We start from the raw sequence: 22526 nt of genomic DNA, 5'->3' as shown, positions 1-22526 counted from the left end.
CTTAAAAAATACTAAATATGTTAGAAGCGAATTGTCATATTTTTCAGCAATCTTTATCATCAGGAGTGGTGCTGGATGACTGGAAAGTGGGTAAGGTTATACCAGTCCCAAAAGAAAGGTCCTTCATCATCATGTAGTAGTTACCGCCCAATTTCTCTCACCAGCATCTGTTCAAAATTATTGGAACATGTACTTTACTCCCACATTGCTACATTCCTAACGTCTGTCAATTTCTTCCACCCTAACCACCATGGCTTCCGTAAAGGTTTATCTTGTGATAGCCAGTTAGCTCTCTTTATAAATGACACAACCCTTGATCAAAGCATCCCAGTTGATGACCTGTTTTTAGATTTCGAAAAGGCATTTGACAAAGTTCCGCATCAACGGCTTCTCCTAAAGCTTTCTTGCTTGCACCTTAATCCTCTTGTTTTAGACTGGATACGAAATTTCTTGACTAACAGACAACTGTTTGTGTATGCTAACAAGCACTCCTCTTCTAAAAGCCCTGTTCTCTCCGGAGTGCCCCAAGGCACAGTTCTTGAGCACCTCCTCTTCCTTATATACATTAATTAATTACCATGATTTACCGGCCAATCTTTCTTCTAACATTCGCCTTTTTGCTGACGATTGTGTCATTTATCGCCCAATCCTCACTGGTACCGACAACCACGCATTGCAAGATGATCGTGACAAAGTTACCACTTGGTGAAATATGTGGCTAATGTCGCTGAACACTACAAAGACTTTGCTAGTACCTTTTCATCTATGGAAGCTTCACCATACTCCAAAGTACGTTCTCTGCAACTCGGAAATATCATCTGTGGAGTCATGCAAGTACCTTGGCCTTACACTTTCAAATAATCTTTCTTGGTCCTCTCATATTACGAACATCACTAATGAAGCCAATCGCACGCTTGGTTACTTCCGCTGCAACTTGTGCCTTCGTACCCCCATCCTTAAAAATAATACTAACTTTTGTCAGACCTAAGCTAGAATACGCATCTCTGTTTGGGACCCACACCAAACCGCCCGTTCTAGCACTCTAGAAGCAGTTCAAAATCGTGCAGCTCGTTTTATTTATTCTGATTATTCATACCACACTAGCGTCCCTCAGCTAAAATTAAAAGCAGGAATTTCCAATCTAGATATAAGGCATCATGTTTTTAGACTGTGTCTTTATCAAAAATTTTATCATTCTGCTCCTAGTACTTCAGGTTTCATTCCAGCGCACCTTTAATCTTGACGATTACGTCACGAAAAATCTGTGTACCCTCCGCCTACCCGGACCCCTGCATAGCTATATTCTTTTTTTGAGAAGACAGCCCGAGACCGGAATGACCTTTCTGCCGACGCTGTCCACCACTCCAATCAACATCATTTCAAGGCTGCCATTGACTCCACATTTCACTGAAGTGATCACCCATCCCTCATGTAATACCCCACACCGGGGCCTTTGAGGTAACAATAAATAAATAAATGTCGAAGAAACCCAAGTTTTCTCGAAGCAGATGCACAAATCTTATTACTGTAACTGGACCTTTGTGATATTTTTACACTCGTGAACTTGGGTTAGCAACCGCTCGTTAAGTTTACAATCAAATCACACAAGATTTTTCAGATTAGAGACCTGAAGCAAAACAGATTTTGCATCATTTAATTCCATGGACCACTCTAGAACAGCGTCTCTAAGCATTCTTGGTCTCATGGGAAAGTGACTGTTTTAAAGAGAACTTGGTGCCTACTGATGATGTGCCGATTGCTGTGACAATACCATCTGTATAAAACAGTACAAGGACACTCCCCTGGGGAAAACTCCAGATTGTCAGCCCTGCACTTGAACAAACTGAAATCGGCCGTAGAAGTAAGGGCACATCCATTTGACGAGAGAGGAAAACCAATATTCTGCAGTTTTCGTACAACGGTACACAATCAAATGCCTTCCAGAAATACGGCATCAATTTGTTCACCTTTATCATGTGCTACTGCCAATTTTTATTAATGTTTGTGACTAGTTGGGTGGTGGTAGACAAACACTTCCTAAAGCCGTGTTGGAAGTGAGGAAGAATTTTGTTTTTATCCAGAAATGATACAATGGAATTGTAAACCAAATGTTCCATATGCTTGGACACAGAGGATGTTAATGAAATCGGTCAGTAGTTAGACGCATTTAGCCGATTGCCTTTCTTAAACATGGTAACTACATGAGATAGCAGCCAATCATTTGGAACGAAGCCTTCAGTAAAAGATAATCTGAACAGATGGGCTATTTGTTCAGCATAGCTGCGCACAAACGCATTCGAAATTTAACGTGGACCAATGGAACTTTTAATTTTCAGGTTAAGTATTATATTAAGTATGTCTTCGTAGCTTATAAAGTCTGCAGAAAGAGTTGGAAGACAAGCGTTCAATGTGACAGTATGCTGACCTGGTGAAAAGATGGAGTAAAAGTAGAGATTACACAGGTTTGCCATCGCGGTTATTACGTGGCCCCATTAACCGAAATCTGGTCAGCTTTCTAGGCAGGATAATTTATGTAGCTGCAAGAATTTCTCAAGGTTATTCTAAAGTTTGAGAGAGAATGTGTAAAATAGGTGGCCTTAGTGTCGGACAATGCTGATGCCAGTTCAGTCTTTAAAGCCGTGACTACCAGTTACGAACAAGGAGAAGGGAAACAGAGGAGCTCGATTTTTGTTAATCACGACCATATGAAGCCAACAGGCCTTGAAGTCAAGGAAAGCATAGGGGTAATCAGCTGCGGCTGAAACTGAAATGTAGAAAATACTGAACGGGGAAATAAAGTGGACAAAAAGATAACTTGTCACTGTTGGGGATCGAACCCATAACCTTTGCATTACGTGTGTGTTGCATTACCAATTGTGCTACGGCAATCCGTCCACTAACTTGGGTATTTATGTGTACTAGATGTAGCCCTGGGAGTGTTAACCAGCGTCACTCAGAGCCATGGCGGGCGGATGCGGAACATTCCCCCCCTTTTTTTTTTTTGACTGATGGCGTCACATAACACTGAACTTGGGAAAGCAGGCACGTGGCTAATAAACCCTCGTATGCTACCTAATGGCATCAAGAATGCCAGATTCGAGACCCTTGATATTGTTACGCGTGAGGAAAACGAGGACCGGTGAACGTGCTTGCGGTCCCGGGTTGGAAAAGAGAGAGAGGACGACGCTGAGTGCATCAACCAGCCAGCCGCTCTTGCACTCACCTTCGCGACCTAAAATAAACGGTCCCCTTCATCTGTAAGGTTTACAAACGGTCTCCTTTGCGCGTAACAAAGTGGTGGAGGTGCTGGGTAAGCGCTCACAACAACGGAACCGTCACTGCTGCAGCTTCGTCGAAGCCGTCGACTTGCCGGCCTCCCGCCATCTTCCGTGACCATCTTTGCCATGCCTGAAGAGGGCCTGAAGAGTGCCTGAAGAGTGCTGCCCTCGGGCTCCCGCTCCGAGGGCACCGCCGAGCAGTCCGGTGCCGTACTACCGAGTTCCACCCACCTTCGGAGGAAAAGCGGGAGAAGATGCCGACGAGTGGCTCGTCCACTATAAACGAGTGAGCAAGTCCAACGGGTGGGATTCAACCGCTCAGCTCACCAATGTGGTGTTCTCCCTGACCGACACCGCACTCGTGTGGTACGAGAATCACGAGGAGGCGCTTACGACGTGGGAACTTTTTGTTGAAGAGCTCAAGGCCTGTTTTGGGGACTCAGTCGCCAAAAAGAAGCGTGCTGAGCAGACATTGTCGCAACAGGCGCAGCTACCAGGTGAGACATGCACCACGTATATAGAAGAAGTTTTAAAGCTGTGCAAGGTGGTCAGTGCTCGCATGTCAGAAGAAGATAAAGTCGGACATTTGCTGAAAGGAGTGGCTGAGGACGTATACAATTTTCTAATCGGTAAAGAAAGCCTAGGTTCTGTGTCCGACGTCATTCGGCATTGCAGAACTTTTGAAACGCTCAAGATGCGTCGGATTACGCCAAAGTTTGGTCGGTTGGCAAACGTTACGACGGTTGCCAGTGTGGATACGAGCCCTTGCCTCGACCTTCCTTCGACCATCCGACAGATTGTCCGCGAGGAGCTTTCCCGCCGCGATGAGATGTCGCGTTCAACAGCTGACCACCATGTCATGTACACGTCGCGTGAGGGTATGACTGCACCACGTTCGGCCCCTTGGCAACCGATGGTTAGCACAGCGGCCGTAGAGTACAGCGCAGCCCCACAGTCTCGGATGACAACACGCTCTCCGACTCCACGCTATGACCGACGCGCACAGCGCACGCCTTCTCGACCCCCGATGTATCGTCATGACAGCTGCCATGAACCAACTGAATACACAAGAGAAAATGACAGTATTCGCTTCATCGACGAACAACCAAGGTTTCGACCTCCCCCGGTGTGTTAGTCTTGCGGTGTCCCGGGTCATATATCGCGGTTTTGTAACCAGCGTATGAACACGTGGTATGGCCAGCCTTCAGAGTTTTCACGGCCCTCCGAACGGCCCCATGGTGTCCCGTGGCCAGCCCACGCATCGTCTGGCTACGAGTATTGGCCGCGCAGCTCCCGGAATCGCTCCCCAGCGTCTGACAGGAGTTTGACGCCCCCACCGCGTCCTCGTGCTTCCCGTTCTCCCTCACCGCTACGTCGCAACGCATCTCCTTCGTCACCGGAAAACTAGCTAGCGCGGCCGATGGAGGTGAGGTCGCTGGAGATGTGCTACTGACAGAAATACCTCCTGTGTTGATGCTTAAAAACAAAGTGCGCGTTTTTGTAGATAATGTGCCTGTGATGGCTCTGGTGGACACAGGCGCAACAATTTCGGTCATGAGTGTCTCTTTTAAAAGACGTGTTAGGGCGAAAGGTGTTGTTTAAATGGGACGAATACTTAAAGTTCTGTGGAGTGAGTGGCGAGCCTTTGCGACCTATTGGTGTGTGTAGTGCTGACGTGTCTTTGGGAGGCCATGTTATTCTCACAGAGTTTGTAATTATTCCTCGGTCGACTCATGATGTGATCCTCGGCATGGATTTCTTGCGGGAGTGTGGTGCCACTGTCGACTGCCGCACAGGGAAGGTATTCGTAAGTGGTCAGATTCCGTCAGGACTCCTTGAGAACCCTGTAGATCGCGAAACTACGAAACTACATTGTGTGTTTGTGGTGATACGGTCGTACCTGCATCATCTACCGTTTGTGTTCCCGTTGCCTGTTGCGGCGCCAATTCCGACAGCTTCGATGCTACCGTAGAACCGCAAGCACGTTCACCGGTCCTCGTTTTCCTCACGCGTAACATTCACTTTGTTACGTGCAAAGGAGACCGTTTGTAAACCTTACAGATGAAGGGGACCGTTTATTTTAGGTCGCGAAGGTGAGCGCAAGAGCGGCTGGCTGGTTGATGCACTCAGCGTCGTCCTCTCTCTCTTTTCCAACCCGGGACCGCAAGCACGTTCACCGGTCCTCGTTTTCCTCGCGCGTAACATTCCTCCCGTCGCAGACGAAGCCCGGCGGGCGAGTCAATCCATTTGTCTTGAAGTGAAGAGTTTCAAGCGGGCCACATGGACCACTTGGGTCTTGGCAGCTCTTCTACCACTCGCCATGAGGCGAGCTATGTTATAGGTGACTTCCGTCAGTCTGTTAATAATCACAAATGGGTCATCGTAGGTGGCCAAAAGCTTTTGGCATAACCCGCGTTTCCGTACTGGAGTCCACAGCCAGACTAAATCACCCGGGCGATAGATTACCGGACGGTGGCGAATTTCGTAGCGTGCTTTTGATCTGTCCTGCGATGCCAAAGTGCGCAAACGAGCAATACGACGAGCTTCTTTGGCAAGGCAGAGAGTCTCGGCGACAGTGAGATTTTCGTGACTGTGGAAAGGGAAAACAGTGTCGATTGTGTACCGGGGTGGCTGTGCGTACAGCAGGAAGAAAGGGCTATACCCGGTAGTCTCATGTTTGGCGGTGTTGAACGCGTACGTGATAAAAGGCAGTACGTCATCCCAGTTCTTCTGGTCGGATGAAACATACATAGATATCATGTTTACAATTGTTCGGTTGGTGCGCTCCGTAAGCCCATTCGTTTGTGGATGGTACGGTGTCGAGTGACGCAAGTGGGATTCACACATACGAAGCAGCTCCTCCACGACATCCGCTGTGAATTGTCGTCCACGGTCGCTGATGATCACGCGAGGCGGACCATGTCGCAGGATGACATATTTCAGCAGGAATATTGAAACGTCATTGGCAGTTGCGGAGGGCACGGCCACCATCTCGCAGTAGCGTGTGAGGTAGTCGACGCAAACAACTATCCAACGATTTCCTTTGGCTGATTTCGGAAAAGGGCCCACGAAGTCAATGCCCACTTGTTGGAAAGGCGTGCTTGGAGGCGGGATCGGCTGCAGGAGACCGGCTGGACCTGTAGATGGACGTTTGTGGCGCTGACACTGCATGCAGCTGGCCACATACGTTTCAACAGAGTGTCGCATTCCAGGCCTTTGCGCGTAACAATATGAATGAACTAGGAGAAGTAAAATAGAGGGGCTCGATTTTTGTTAACCACAACCATATAAACCCAGCAGGCAATGAAGCCAAGGAAAGCATAGGGCTAATTAGCTATGGTTGAAACTAAAATGTAGAAAATAATGAAGAGGAAATGAAAGTGGTCGAAAAGGATAACCTGTCGCATTACGAGTGCATCGACCTGCCTCGACTAAACCAACCTCTGCATGGCCAGCAGCTTGCTAACCTGGGCAGGATCAACGAGTTACTGTACATCCTAGCCAAGGCTCAAAGTATCCCTGATGTGAGAAATGCGCTGACCTGGAGGACAGAGAGCTCGAGGCGCAGCATGGTGATGAACATGAAGACAAGCAAGATGCGGCCCGTCAGCTGCATGTACGATTTGGGCTTGTTCTCGCCCAGGGAAGGCACGCCTGCAAACAAGCTCTTGGCCTCCACCCGGCTCTCGGCAACCAGCAGGAGCAACGCCCCAATCAGCGACATGCTCCTGCAAGTGTAACCACGTTATTAAGCACCTGCACATGACTAAACTGCCCAACCACAGTGGCTGTACACCAGAAAAGCACTATTTGAAGCAGAAAAAAAAAAAAAGCTCAAAATAATTACCCAGGCCACGTCATTCCTAGGCAATGCTTGCATTTGCTTTCTCCATCACATGGTTGTACATTTCAGCACTTAAAGTGCATGAGCAGCAAAGTTAAATGCGGGTAAAGCCTGCCATGTCAAACATTTGTCAAGCACGACAAGTGTGAAACAGCATAGACTTGGCAGATATGGAACACCAGGAAATCATGCGAATGCAAACACTCTTGAAAAATGTCACTGCAACAAGGACACACAAAAAACATGCACCATGTGTCCTTGCTTCAGTCCTGCTGAAGACATGAGAACTACACGGCATGGGTTGCATCATGACCTTTTGTTTGTATTGAAGGCATGCTAAGGCTCCCGTTCTCTTTAATGCTTCAATGACAAGCCATGCATTACTGATATATAGTTTTTCCAGACAGACAACCTTGGAGCAGAAAAACAAACTATAGTAATACCCAAACTACAGTGACAAAGCAAATGTTGAGAAGCAACATCGCCAGTGATCACACAAGGAATGTCATTGGAGCCAACGCTTTGGTGTTATTCACTTCAAGCCTCCATCTTCCAGAGAACCTTGTCTGAATATGAACAGAGTTGCTATTATGTTCACAAGAATATCGTCGATCCCACTTGTCCTGCTATCCATGTATTGTCTGTCACCTGACCTGCATCCGCACAACGCATCGTGTGCGGCTTGCGGGCGCACAGTAGCCAGCCCTTTCAGTTGATGCTCCCGCTCCTGCAATTGGTAACATGCGAGCAGGAATCAACTAGGAAGTTCCACAAGCTGAGAATCATTTGTCTGCCTGGTCTATTCTTGTTGCAGATGGAGACCGTTTAAGTGGCATACTGTATGTTCACACATTGTTTGTGGCTCAGGTGAGTCAGCACGGTGCAGTTTCAGAACAGACTACAGTATAGACCACTTATAACGTAACCACTTATAGTGCAGGACCGGATATAGTGCAGTCTTTTCAGATTCCCGTTAATTTTCCCATAGCACTCCATGTATACACGTATCGCTTATAGTGCAGCTGCGGGAAACGAAATACCGGTTACAGTGCGGCTGCCTGGGAGTACAGAAGTCAGCGGAGACGGTGAACGCTCCCCTCAAACGGGCGCCCCAAGGAGTGCTCGAGGAAGAAAGAGACAGGAAGTGGAGGAGAAGGGCATGTGGTGCGAACGAACAGCCAGTGAGGCTGAAACCAGAATCTTGAGTGCGAGTCGTGAAATATCACGGCGCACATAGCGAACGAGCGCCACGAAACTGCCAACGCCGGACAACGCTCGCTTCACGATAACGGCAGTAAACGAAACTTCAGGGAGCGGGCGGTGCCGGCACGGCACGGCGAAGGGCGCACGCGGAGACCGTGGAATGTGAGGGAGGAGGGCGGCAGGGAAGCGGATTTCGCCTCGGCAACTCCGCCGCTTCGGTGGCTCCCCTCGCCCTCCCTCGTAGCTCCCTCACTTTCGACTGTCACAGTGCATGCCCGCCGCCATGCAGGCGCCGCCGCTCCAGCCGGCCCGGCGCCAGCTCCCCGAAGTTTTGTTTTCTGCCGTTATCGGGAAGCAGGCATTTGCCGGCGGGGGCAGTTTCGTTGGCCGGCCTGGGACAGCGCCGCTGCTTCCCTCTGCGCCGTAGCCACGCTGTGTGCAAGGTCAACACGTGACTAGAAAGTAGAGGAAGCATAAAGGAGAAAGAAGGGTTCACTGCCACTCACTGCTTGTCGGCATGTACACGCATGTTCCGGCGCAACGCAGAATCGGCGACCTTGCCATTTGAGAGAGGGTGAAATTTTCGCCGCATTTTTTTTTCTTTCTTTTTTGTTTTGTTCGCGCGCGACATTGAGGGGTCTCTCCTAAGTTTTTACTCTATGGCGGTGCCCTAGCAATGCCGGCCGGAGGCGCCGCCACGTGAATTATTTCGAATTAACGAGATTCGACTAAATTGAATGCAAACGTTCTAGCTGCATTCCTCAACTGTCGCATATGGGCGCACGACGGCTCGGTGCACATGTTTTGCATATGTGCGGGCCTTGAAAATTGTTGCTTTGGTTATAGTGCGGTACCGCTTATAGTGCGGATGTTCGCGACTCCGGTGACTTACGTTATAAGTGGTCTACACTGTAGTTTGCTACATTGGTTCCGTAATAAAAATGCACGATAAGAGTTTTCATGCATGCGAGAGGCACCAGTCATGCCGCAGGTGCTTCGCATTAATTGCAATTTGTATATCGAATTTGTCTGCAGCGCCAAAATTACAAATTTCATATGGTATCCAAATTCTTACTAAAGGGCCCCTCACCAGGCCCTATTGCAAATTTTATATACACTGGAAGTTCTAAAACAGCGTATAGGGATAATTTTACAAAAATTGATTGATTGATTTGTAGGGTTTATTGGCGCAAGGGCCAGATGTGGCCAAAGAGCGCCAAGTCGATGATCTGTGCTTCTCAATGATAAACGTGTTAAATGCGAGGAGTATATAAAACACGGCTGTATAGAGGCCTAAAAACATTCGCTGAAAAGTTTAAAATATAGATGTGGTGCAATGTGGCTGTAAAAGGGCCTCAAACTTACTCGCTCTAAAGTGCATAAAATACAAGTTTGTACATATTAAAATGACACCGATTGATTGTGTCTGCGATGACAATAGATGTTTCACGAGATAGGGATGATCAGTAAAATATGTAGTGACTAGCACTAGTGCCTCAGCAAAGGCCTTGAATGCAAGGGCTGGGAGGCACGTGCTCTAGAAAATGGTTTCATTGCAGCTACGACCTCCAGGTGGACAAGTAGCCTGGCCAAATTACAGTTAAGGTGTCAGTTAAAAAGTCTAGTACGGTTCGAAAAGTAAAAAGGGGTTCGTTGCTCAGAAAGAATGCTGGGTGTAACGGTATGTGTTGGAGATAAGCGGAGGGGAAGTACTTTTTCCTTTCTGTCTCTATTCAGCGCATTGAATAAAAACATGAATAACTGTAAGCCTGTTCCCACATTTGGTACATGTCGGAGGTTCGCTTCCTGTCAAGAGGTAGGAGTGAGTGGCATAAGTGTGTCCTATTCTTAATCTACAAAGAAGAACTTCCTTATGTCTTGCTGTTCTTTCAGATATCCAGTTATCTAATTTTAGTTTGATAACGTGTAGCTTATTCACTACTGCATTATCCCATTGGTCCTGCCAGTACTTCCTCAGTTTATGGCGTAAGAAGGGCTTAAGTTATGTTGCTGGTATGGGTTTATTCATATCCGTTTCATTAAAAGCGACTGATGTTGCATTTTCGTCAGCAGCTACATTACCTTTTATGCCCCTATGACCAGGTACCCAACATAGGACGATATTTTAGTTGTACATTAAGGCTAAGCATAGTTCTGTGTATAGTTCATTAAAAACGGGGTTCTTATGTTTTCGAGAACTCATTAGGGCCCTTACTACGCTTAATGAATCTGTGAAGACGATGGCTTTATTTAGCTATTTAGAATTTATTTGGCTTTGTCTGATGTGGTTTACAGCTGAGAATATCGCGTACGCTTCAGCCATGAAAATACTTGTGTAGGGATTCAGAGCACCGGAGGTGGAAAAAAATGGCCCAAGAGCTGCATACGCGACACCAGCAGATGATTTGGAAGCATCTGTATGAAACTCGGCACAGCAATACTTCGCTTGGAGTTCGAGGAAATGTGATCGTATGTGTGCCTCAGGTGCATGTTTCGTTATTTTGACAAAAGAGATATTGCACTCCATGGTCTGCCATTCCCAAGGCGGTGGTAGGCGAGTGGGAGGCATTAGAATATTTTCTGGGAGGTGAATATCTGTTTCTTCTGCCATTGCTTCCAAGCGCAGGCTCAAAGGAGTTCTAATAAGTGAGCGGTTATGATAAAGTCTGGCAGCGGACAGGTCGCTAACGATGGAATGACATGGATGCTCGGTGTCTGATTTTACCTTAGTGTAGTATGAAAAACTTAAGAATGTTCTGCGTAGATGTAAGGACCATTCGTTGGACTCGACGTACAGACTTTCAACAGGGCTCGTTCTAAAGGCACCTGTTGCGAGTCTTATACCGAGGTTGTGGACTGGGTCGAGCATCTTTAGCGCACTCCGAGTTGCGGAATGGTACACCACGGCTCCGTAGTCGAGGCGTGATTGTACAAGACTCTTGTACAGGCTAAGCAAACACTTCCTGTCACTGCCCCAGGTTGTTCGAGAGAGCAGCTTGAGGAGGTTCATGGTCTTCAGGCACTTTTCTTTAAGATATTTTAAGTGGGGAACAAAGTTAAGTTTTTGTGTCCAGGATAACACCTCAAAATTTGTGTTCAAGGCTGACAGTAAGTCTTTCTCCATTAAGGTTAATATGTCGTTCTGGTACTACACCTCTCTTGTTTGATGAGAACAGGACACATGTGCTTTTTTGAGGGTTCAGTCTAACACCGTTCTCGTCCGCCCACTTTGAGAATCTATTCAAGCCAAGCTGTAGCTGCTTCTCGCAAATACTAAGATTACACGACCTGAACCCTATCTGTACATCGTCCACATAGACGGAGTAAAAGAGTGTGCGAGGTAATATGGTGTGTAGGGAGTTCATTTTAACAATAAATAGCGTACAGCTCAGTACTCCACCCTGCGGTACACCGGTCTCCTGTATGAATGGTCGAGAGTGCACGTTGCCAACTCTAACACGAAATGTCCAGTCAGAGAGATAACTTTCAATTATTCTCAGCAAGTTGCCGCGAATTGTAGAAAGATCCCGAAGCGCCACGTAGTATCATACGCCTTCACCATGTCAAGAAAGACTGATAATACAAGCTGTTTGTGGACATAGGCATCCCTGATGTACATTTCCATGTGCAGAAGCTAATCTGTCGTTGATCTACCCTCTCTGAAACCATATTGATATGGGTCTAATTTCTTGTTTATTTCTAGATAGTGGACCAGGCGCCTGTTTACCATCTTCTCAAAAAGTTTGCATAAGCAGCTCGTCAATGCTATAGGCCTATAACTATTAGCCAAAGAAGAGTCCTTACCCTGTTTCAAAATGGGAATTACGATGGCCTCTTTCCAAGCAGAGGGAATGTGGCCGGAAGACCAGATAGAATTGTAGAGACAAAGAAGGGTTTTTTGTGTTTCATACGGCAAGTGTTTCAGCATTTCATATAGGATGCGGTCAGAACCTGGGGCAGATCTGTTACAGCTGTTTAGTGCTGCCTGAAGCTCTGCCATGCAAAAAGGTCTATTGTATGCCTCACATCTTGTGCCTTTCCGTTCTATGGTTGTCCTTCTATTTGCCTTTTGTACCTCTGGAATGTTTCAGAGTAGTGCGACGAGCTGGACATCTGTTCGAAATGTGCGCCGAGAAAGTTCGCCTGATCTTCCATGCTGTCGCCCTGAGTATTCACCAAAGGCAGCGAGTAAGGCTGTCGACCCTTTATTCTCTTCACTCTATTCCAGACCTTTGTTTCATCAGTGTAAGAGTTAATGTCCGATGCATACTTTCTCCAACTCTCTCTTCTAGCTTGTCGCCGCGTTCTCCGAGCCTGGGATTTGACCTGCTTGAAATTAACTAGATTTTCTGCCGTCGGAGAATCCCGAAGTAAACCCCATGCCTTGTTCTGCTTCTTACGCGCTATTCGACACTCATTGTTCCACCATGGAACATGGCGTTTTGTGGACAATCCACTTGTTACAGGGATACATTTGGAGGAGGTGTCAAGGAGAAAAACCGTAAAATATTTAACTGCAACGTCTATGATTAAAGCACACATGTCGTCCCAGGATAAACAAGCAAGATTTTAGAACTTTTCCCAGTCGGCTGAGTCAGTTTTCCAGCGAGGGAATTCTGGAGGACATTCATTAGACTTTGGTATGCATACAACTACCGGGAAATGGTCACTCCCGTAAGGGTTTTTAATAACTTTCCATTTAAAGTAAGGTAGAAGAGTAGGAGATGCAATACTACGGTCTATTGAGGAGTATGTTTTGTTTGCCAGATTATAATATGTGGGCTCTTTCCCATTCAAAAGACATGCATCTGAAGAAAAAAGGAACTGTTCAATCAAGCGACCTCTCGCATTGCAGCATGAGTCGCCCCATAGGTTGCTGTGTGCATTTAAATCTCCAAGCACAAGATACGGTTCAGGTAGCTGATCTATTAATGTTTGGAATTCTTGTTTATGGAGCTGATAGTGCGGGGGTATGTACAAAGAGCAGATGGTAATAAGCTTGTTTAGAAGCACAACTCGAACGGCCACTGCCTCTAGGGGCGCTTGAAGTTGTAGATGTTGACACACTATACCTTTGTGGAGTATAATGGCTACACCACCAGATGATGCGATGGCATCATCACGGTCTTTAGGGAAAATAACATAATGACGAAGAAAGTTAGGGTGTTTGGATTTAAGATGGGTTTCCTGTACACACAACACTTTTGGATTGTGCTGGTAAAGAAGTTCTTGGATATTGTCGAGGTTCCTAAGAAGGCCTCTGACGTTCCATTGCATAATTTGTGTGTCCATAACGAAGTTAAATTGGTGCTGTGTGTATGAAAAAGAATGTGTTTTAGCCTACAGAGCCGTTTGCGGCTCTGTAATTTTGGTTTTGTCTTTTCTAGAGTGGTCCAAAGAATTTGGCCGCTCTTTAGGTGCTGGTTGCACAACCTTGCTTGGGGTAGTGTCCATAGCCTCTTGTGAAGTGCTGGACACTCGCTCTAACGAGCGATGTGTACGTCGTGTAGCCTTCGCCTCGAGGGACGAAGGCTGTGGTCTCACCAGCCCGGAGGCCGATGGATCCTCCTTAGCCTCTGAGCTGCGATGGCTGCTGCCAGCGCTAGTAGAGGCCTCTGGTGTGGCCCATTTCGAGGGAGGCAGGGCAGCCTCCGCTGCTCCCACCATGGGGGCGGGTGGCAGTCGCCTCAATACGCTGCGCGTGCCTTGGGCGACCGCCGGGGTCCGTCGAGGTGCTGCCCCCTGTTGCACCACTTTGGCAAAAGAAGTTTTCGTCGAAAATGCAGGTGAAAGACGCTGTCGTGCTTCCCGGAAACTGATATTCTCTTTGACTTTGATAGTAATGATCTCCTTTTCTTTCTTCCAGGCTGCACAAGATCTGGAATATTCAGGGTGGCTACCATCGCAGTTCGCGCAATGGGCCTCAGCAGTACAGTCATCAGCAGAGTGATCTTTTGTAGCGCATTTCGCACAAGTTAAACGTCCTCGGCAGCTTTGAGAGGCACGGCCAAACCTCTGACACTTGTAGCAGCGTCGTGGATTTGGAATGCAAGGTCTTACACGCAGTTTGAAGTAGCCTGTTTCTATTGCATCCGGGAGTGTACTAGAGCCAAAAGTAAGTACTATGTGTTTGGTTGGTAGTTCTTTGTTATCGCGCCTAATTTTTATGCGTTGTAAATTTATAACATTTTCTTCTTTCCATCCATTTAGGAATTCTTCATCAGTCAAATCCATGAGGTCGTCGTCTGAAACCACACCCTTGATGGTGTTCATTGTTCGGTGTGCACTAACAGATATGGTTTTATCGCCAAGTGCCACCAGGTTTGTTAGCTTTTCGCACTGCATCTTGTCGTTTACTTCAATCAGAAGGTCCCCACTTGCCATCTTGGTGGCTTTGTAGCCACTTCCAATTACCTCCGCAAGACATTTTGACACCAAGAAGGGTGAAATGTTTGTTGCTTTTTTATCAGTGTTTTCACAGTGAATCACATGATACTTAGGGAATGTGTCTCGTTTCTTCAGAAGGAATTCAAAGGTTGCATCGGTGCGCCCCCTTTTCGGGGGACGATCAGGTGAGAAGGGTTTCGAGGGTCCCATGGAATGAGTTGTTTGTTCGGTATCAATGCCAGTCACCCACCACCGAGCCCAACGAGGGGACACGGCAGAGATTGTTGTGAAGCAAGCCCTGCCATGCCAACTGTACATTGTTACTATAACAACATATGTCATAATCAAGGTAGATCATAGCACACAAGGTTAACCCTTGCTGCCAGGAATGTTGGAAGTAAATGGAAGAGAGAAGAAGACAGGAAAGATTGAAAGTGATAGGGAAAGGCGAAGATTGGAGAGAGAGAGACAGGAAAAGGCAACTACCGATTTCTCCCGGGTGGGTCAGTCCGGGGGTGCCGTCTACGTGAAGCGGAGGCCAAAGAGGTGTGTTGCCTCCGCCGAGGGGCCATGAAGGTCCAAACACCCGGCTTCGGCTCAACCCCCAGGATCCCCTTTTCCCCGGACACGGCTAAGCCACGTACGGTTAAACGCGGGAGGGGCCCTCATGTGCTCGGGTCTGTGGTGTCGCCACACACCAAACGCCTGCTTACGCAGAATTTTACAAAAATAAATTTTCAAATGAGTTCATTATTTTGAATGCCCTGTTACCATACTGCCAGTGCGACTACAACAGAGACAATCTTTGCCTTGAGTGGCGAGCGACGTTCCTTCCCTAGTCTTCCCATACCGGAGCCGCTTCCTTTCTTGCTGCACGGCACATTTTTGGCTGCGGCATAGCGCGTTCCACGGACGATTTACCGAAGCAATGGTCGGCGACGTTACTAGGACTGCGTCGTACGTCGCATGTGTGTGTTACCTAGACTCTCTGGCTGGGAGTGACGGTTCCTCGAGGGGGAGGACGTGCGGTGTTTGCCTTGAAATGTCAGCCGTGTTCGTGGCACGCAGCGCTTTAATGCTTCACAGACACGATCGTCAGTGCATCAAGTATGCGCTGCCCTTGTTTATTCAAAATGGCCATACCTAGTGAGGGGCCCTTTAAAAAGCATGTCACTATTTTATTACAGCAACATTACTTATGCTTTACATTGCTTTTATACACTCACGTCAATTACTGCAACGGAACATATTCACACTTAGCGTCATTGCAACTCATCCATTGTCAGGCTGTTTGAATCATCACTCACAGTGCATACTGTGCATCTGCCTCCCCTATTTCAGAGAGTTTTTTGTACAGACCAGCCTCATTTCATTTAACCTGGGCACTATGGCTTACCACTTAAATCACCACCCTAACATTGTGGTCATTATAGACACCGTACAGATAATTAATTTTAACACATCTAGACTTGCCAGTCAAAATAATATTCTTCCAAAGGCTTGTACTAATTATCGCAAGCAAACAATCTGATTCTCAGCCATGAACTTTTGGAATCACTTACCAGTTCACATTCAAACTGCCAGATGCCAAACAAGTTTCAAACAACTGCTAAAAACACATAATTCGTATTATTCATTGTTGCATTCTGGTCCTTTTTCCACGTATCGATTTTGGAGATACTTCTTCAATTAGCTTTTATGCACTCGTAATAATTATTTACGTTAACTACTTCGTTTATCTCCTATTCTAATTACGTTTTAAGAGTCATTAAAACAAAAGGTCCCATTACAGTACTTTGTTCCGCGACCTCTTTCTGTATATTTCAATTAAGTCTTTACTTGAACATCACATCTGGTACATAATGCTGGGGACACAACCAAAAAGCCATTATTTGGCTTGACAGAGAGTGTGCCATCCTCTGTACTATATTTGACATCAATAAACCGAAGCTGAACAAACATGTGACATTTGTTTGCAAAAAATAAACTTTTGTGTGTCCGACACTTCATTTGCGTGAAGACGGTACGGTGTTTTACGGCATGCGGGGCCTAGGGTGGTAGCCGTATTTAGTTATTTATTCATATTGCCTCTACAGGACCCAAAGGAGCATTGTGTAGGGGAGGGAGTTGCAAAAAATACCGACAATGAAGGCATAAAAAGGAATGCAATACAGAAAAATACATGAAATGCAAAAATTGTTCACACAAGCAAGGAATCAAAGTATATATTGGAAGAAAAACAAACAGTATGCAAGTGCAGAACAAATAAAACTGAAATAAGCATCGTTATACAAAATCAAAATGACATATGAAGTTGCAATGGTTGATGAAATTTAACAGATCGCTCATCGACACAATATTGCTAGAAAGATTATTCCATAGTGCTATGATGCGTGGCAATGCTAAATCATTGAAAGTCTGTGTGTGGCCAAAAATGTGCTTGAAACTGAGATGATCATGAAGTCGACCGAATGTGCGCAAAGGAATTTCAGGCGAGAGGCAACTAGACCATGAACTGCCCGCTCATAATCAGCAGTCTCCGTCCGCCGCCGCGCCCAATCCCTTTTCTGTTCACGCTGTCGTTCTTGGTAGACACGCTGTTCTTCTTCAGACTGTGCAACACGCGGCCTACCCATTTAGCAGTCCGAGCAGAACTGAGGAAAGAAGCCTACGCAGAGCATGACGTCAGGAGACAGAAGACACTCGAGATTGGTAGGCACTAGTTTGAATACACGGGATGGCATACACGTGTATGGTGCGAACATAGACATGGCCGACGCGGGTCAAAGTGTAGTATCTGTTCTTATCAGCTTAATATCTGATATGGGTTGTATTTGCACCCAAGATATTAAACTTATTTTTGCAAGTTAGCGGAGTGCTTGAAGCCTGCTTCACCTCCGCCGCGGATCGGCCTGGTATTGCAATATCTTCGAGATCGACCCAACACCAGCAGCCCAACACCATAGCCACCGAGTTCCATTCAGTTTATTTTCCTTAAAGTATTACATTGCAAAATCAAGGACTAACTTCCCTCGCAACAAAAAGGAACAATGAAGTTTATGTGACAGACACGAATTCGTGAATACTTTCTTTCATAGGCTGTCACCGATTACTATAGGCTCGGAAACAGCACCCAATCTGCCTAGTGTCCTACATGTAGGACGCTGCTGTTTCAAATGTGACAAAGTTTTGAATACAGAGCATAGATATTCTGTTGTATGTGCATTTTGCCCCTCATGAAAAGGTAATGACATTCTCGGCAGCAATCAACTATATTTGAATCAATTTTGGTAACTACCTGCCTCGAGATGGCGTCCTTCTTGAAGTGCAATTGAAATGCAAATGATAGGGCACTGCTTGCAGTAAACAGGGAAATTTGGATGCCACAAGGCAATGAATTTTGCGGTCACAACCGAGAAGTGCACCAAGCAGGCCGCTAAGGCATTTTTATGCGTGAAGGGATACATTTTAGCGCCCAAAAAAGATTCCGGATCCATATAAGAGCACTTGCAGCTCCACCTAAAAATTTGCAAACGGCTATAAGGGATGAAGACGGTAACATCTACGAAGGAGACATGCTGTGGTAGATCAGAGATGTTATTAGGGATAACTTCAGCACAAAAAAAAAAGAAAAAAAAACATAGTTCAGACTCAAACAGATCCAGCAGCCAGAGAAAGAGAAGCCCGAGAGATCAAAATTAGCACACTGAGAAGTGTACTTGTTTATCTTTCTCGGATGACTGCATTTCACCACATAACAAAAAACAAAAACAAAAATAAAAATTAAATTATGGGGTTTTACGTGCCAAAACGACCATCTGATTATGAGGCACGCCATAGTGGGGGGCTCCGGATTAATTTGGACCACCTGGGGTTCTTTAACGTGCACCTAAATCTAAGCACACGGGTGTTTCCTGCATTTTGCCCCCATCGAAATGCGGCCGCCGTGGTCGGGATTCGATCCCGCGACCTTGTGCTCAGCAGCCCAACACCATAACCACTTCACCGCCTAACAAATGTTATCGCTCAGCGCAGGATGCGTCTGCATGTATCGGAAGTTTCTCGAATGTTATCGATGGTTCTATCCGCTGTCTGTTGTCACCGAGTCCTGTGTAATCTGATTGCATGATTGCGCGACATGAATTGTGTAGTACTTTCTGGAAGACACGTGGGCACCAGCAATTACTCTGGAAACTTCGATGACTCATGTATAAAAGCCGATGCGCTTGACCCGCAGACCAGATTTTCGCCGACTGCCGACTGTGTTCGCCGCTACTGTTGTTCTTTGAGTGTAGCCTAGTCTTGTGGGCACAAGTTTGTCCAATAAAAAGCTAATTTCGTCATCCACAGTATTTCTGCTGTTCTTCATCATCAATAGAAAACTTTTGCTCGAAAAAAGCAGAAGAAAATGGCCCTAAAAACACGGCAGCAGGACCCGATGAAATCCCAATACAGCTAATCAAAAAGCCTGGTCTAAAGAGCAAGGCACTACTGACTAATGCCACAGAGCAAGTAATTAGAACGAGGAAAATTCTGGTTGGATGGCTTGAAAGCAAGATGAACCTCATCTACAAAGGCAAAGGAGATAAGACAGGCCAGTTACCGAAACATCGGCGATATTGGTAGCGAGAACTTATGGAGTCATCTACCAGAAGCTCCTCGCTTGCGTATTGAGAGAGATAACGTGATGCGCTCCTCACAGGTTTTGCTGTCGGCGCTCAATAAGAACACCATGCGGGAGCCCTCCTGGACATTTCTGTATGTACTCTCGAAACGAGGGAAGCTTTTTACTGTCGAAACAATAATCCTGGGCAAACAGGAAGCACAGAATGGTTTACTCTTTACCGAACACGTACAGTGAGCACTCGCTGTGCGTGATGCGGTCACCCTAACCGTTTTCTTGCGTTTGTTATAGTGAGCTGCCTGTATCACCAAATGAACAGAATAAGGCTTGACTGCAGCGATCGCATGGGTTAGCAGCGACTGACTGCGCACAATGTTTCGCTTTCACTGCGAGCACGTTTTCGCACCGTGCTGTGAGCTGTAGGCCGCAGCAAGTGATCATTTCACAGTACACATACCATCAGAGCTGTTGAAAATTAATTTCGTTATAACTGGGTCTTCGACGCCTACAGCGACTTGTGATGTGCCGTCGCAACGATTAAAAAAAAAAAAAATTCCTAAATCATTGGATGTTTCAATATCTTTCTTTCTCAAGTTGCGTCACACTATATGCTTATCGGCCTTCTCGATGAGCAATTTCCCGCTGCTTCCTTTTCCTAAGCCAGTGCATTCATTATTTGGTGCTAACACAAAAATGAGCATACGGCATGCCTTTTTTTTAATAGGCTTCTTACCTTTCTAGCTAACTTCCCAGTCAACAAGTTGATAGACTTGGTGACATTAGCTGGGCAGCGCGTGCAGGCAAGCTTCTCAGTGCGCGCTTTCTGCTACTCACCGTGAACATGCCAGCTCCGTAGCAGAAATCTTCCTCGGGGAAGTGCTTGGCCTTCTTGCGCTGCGGGTATGTGTGAAGGCTGACACCGACCACCATGAAGGCAGCCCTATTATAGTGCTTTCAAGTGAAGCAGACACCTGAAGCAGGAAAACCGCTTGAGTGGAACCAAAGCGCAGGTGGAACTTTCAGCTCGGTGCTTCCGACGCAGCTGCTGTGTACATGTGATCCCTCACACTACGCCAGCTTTTCCAGTGGTGGAGCTCGCCCCCAATAAAGAGAAGTGGGTGCAGAAAAATCATGTAATGGGGGAATTACAGAATGGGTTCCGGCGGATGCTTCGAGGATAATATGTTTGTACGAGGGCGATTCATAAAGTAATGCCTCCAAGCCCACTAAATTGCCAATAATACTGCAAACATTTTCAACTCTTTATCATTAATGCAATGATGTTTAAGCTTGCCTCCCCACCTTCCTATCTCTTCTCCTTCCAGAGTAATTGAGCAATCTATGGCATCCAGTGGTGATGTCCGGTTGGAACAGTGGGCTGTAATTGAATTTCCGACTGCGGAAGACTGTAGCTTTTGTGAAGATTTGATGCGGCTCGATTTTGGTCTTTCAGAATCCTTGCCCACCTCCGCAGTGCTGATGTCAACACAGGCATCGCCATAAACTGCAGTCAGACGACGATGAATGTTGATGGGCGCACAACCTTCTGCAATGAGAAATTCAATTACAGCCCACTGTTCCAACCGGACGTCCCCATTGGATGCCATGGATTGCTCGATTACTCTGGAACGAAAAGAGATAGGAAGGTGAGGCAAGTGACATTCTATAGCTTAAACATCAGTGCATAAAGAGTTCAAAATGTTTGCAGTACTATTGGCAAAGTAGTGGGCTTGGAGGCATTACTTTCTGAATCACCCTCGAACTAACTCGGTGCATAGAGATTTCAGTAGCTCAGAATAGACCTTTATGGACAGCATTTCTAGATATTAAGGGAGCCTACAACATAGATAGGGAATTCTTATGGGATATTCTCAAGCACGAAGACATAGATGACAATTTCGTGGAGCTGCTGAGGAATATATATAGAGACAACCGAGTAAAATTGTAAAGGAAGGCCGGAAACGCAATGAAGTGGCTGAAATTCACCAACATACCTGCCAACCTCAAGACTTTCAAATTCGTAAACTCGCGACCGGGGGGGGGGGGGGGGGGGGCACGGGAATTCTGCCGAGGAGTACGACTTCAAACACACTTGGAAGTACTGATAGTATCTAGTACTGACGAGGCTTCGAGCACGCCATCACACTTCGCAGCCTCTACGGCTACAAAACACCGGAGTGCCGGAGTCGCACTGCGCCCGATGCAGTAGCACGTCGCACAAAAAAAAAGCGAGGCCCACAAAACAGGTCATACAGTAAAAGTTCGTTAATTCGGATTTCACGGGACCGAAACAAATGTCCGAATTAACCGAATGTCGAATTATCGAGGGTATCAAGAAAACAATAAACAAATGCTTACTACGTCAACACGCTCTTATTTGCAGTATGAATCAGCAAATTCTGTTTCTATTTTGCATAAACGCAATGCGGAAGCTGCAATTCTCGTCATCTCGCGACTGATTAGAGCTCGCAGCGGCGAAGGTTTCGCGACTTCCTTCACATTGCGGCCGCGGCGCGCGTCTTCATCTGAGACGGGCTTTTCACTAGCGCGCGCACATCCCGTTTATTTTTTCGCCAATGTCGCCGGGTCGCCGCCCATCGCGATGTAGACGGTGCGCCTCTTCCTCTTCACAACCGCAATCTCTCTCTCTTCATCCTCGACAGCTTTACACTGAGTAAAAACGAAACTATTGCTTACTGCAACCGCTGTCAACGTGATCATGCACGACGACCTTGCGGTTCTGAAGGCGCGCGGCCGACGCACGCATAGTCAAACCGAAACTACCGTTTGCTGCAACTGCGGACGAAACCGCTGTCGATATCGACGCGATCATGCATGGCGACTACCGAGTTATGAAGGCACGCGGCCGACGTGCGTACCGAGTCAAAACGAAACTACTGGGGCCGTATTCTGAAACGTTCGCCTAGGCGACATCGGCGTGCGCGCTAATTGGCTGGTTGAAGAAAATTGAATGACGTCCGCCTCAACCACCCAATCAGCTCATCCAATTTCGCTAAAACAGCCAATCAGCGCACGCCTGAAAGCGAAAAAAGAAATTTCGCCTAGGCGAACGTTTCAGAATACGGCCCCTGTTTGCCACAACCGCAGCGGACGGAATCGCGGCAGCTATCAAGACGATCATGGTTGGTAACTACGCAGTCATGAAGGCACGCAGCCAACGCGGTGCTAT

The 22526-nt window shown here is 46.7% G+C and overlaps 1 protein-coding gene and 1 pseudogene across 1 annotated transcript in view; one reads left to right on the top strand and one right to left on the bottom strand.

Moving 5' to 3' along the window:
• The window catches only part of LOC119437582 (surfeit locus protein 4 homolog), an 89838-nt gene that overhangs the window by 4781 nt on the left and 62531 nt on the right, over positions 1-22526 (bottom strand). Inside the window, exon 4 of the mRNA XM_037704584.2 lies at positions 6820-7006. Within this exon, the coding sequence (XP_037560512.1) occupies positions 6820-7006 (187 nt within the window). The remainder of the gene's footprint in view (positions 1-6819; positions 7007-22526) is intronic.
• Positions 17482-17661, top strand: LOC119437795 (U2 spliceosomal RNA; annotated as a pseudogene).

The sequence above is a fragment of the Dermacentor silvarum genome, chromosome 1 (genome assembly GCF_013339745.2).
Source record: "Dermacentor silvarum isolate Dsil-2018 chromosome 1, BIME_Dsil_1.4, whole genome shotgun sequence".
NCBI classification, from domain to species: domain Eukaryota; kingdom Metazoa; phylum Arthropoda; class Arachnida; order Ixodida; family Ixodidae; genus Dermacentor; species Dermacentor silvarum.
The sequence above is the reverse complement of the archived record's forward strand: the minus strand, read 5'-3'. Positions and strand labels throughout refer to the sequence as shown.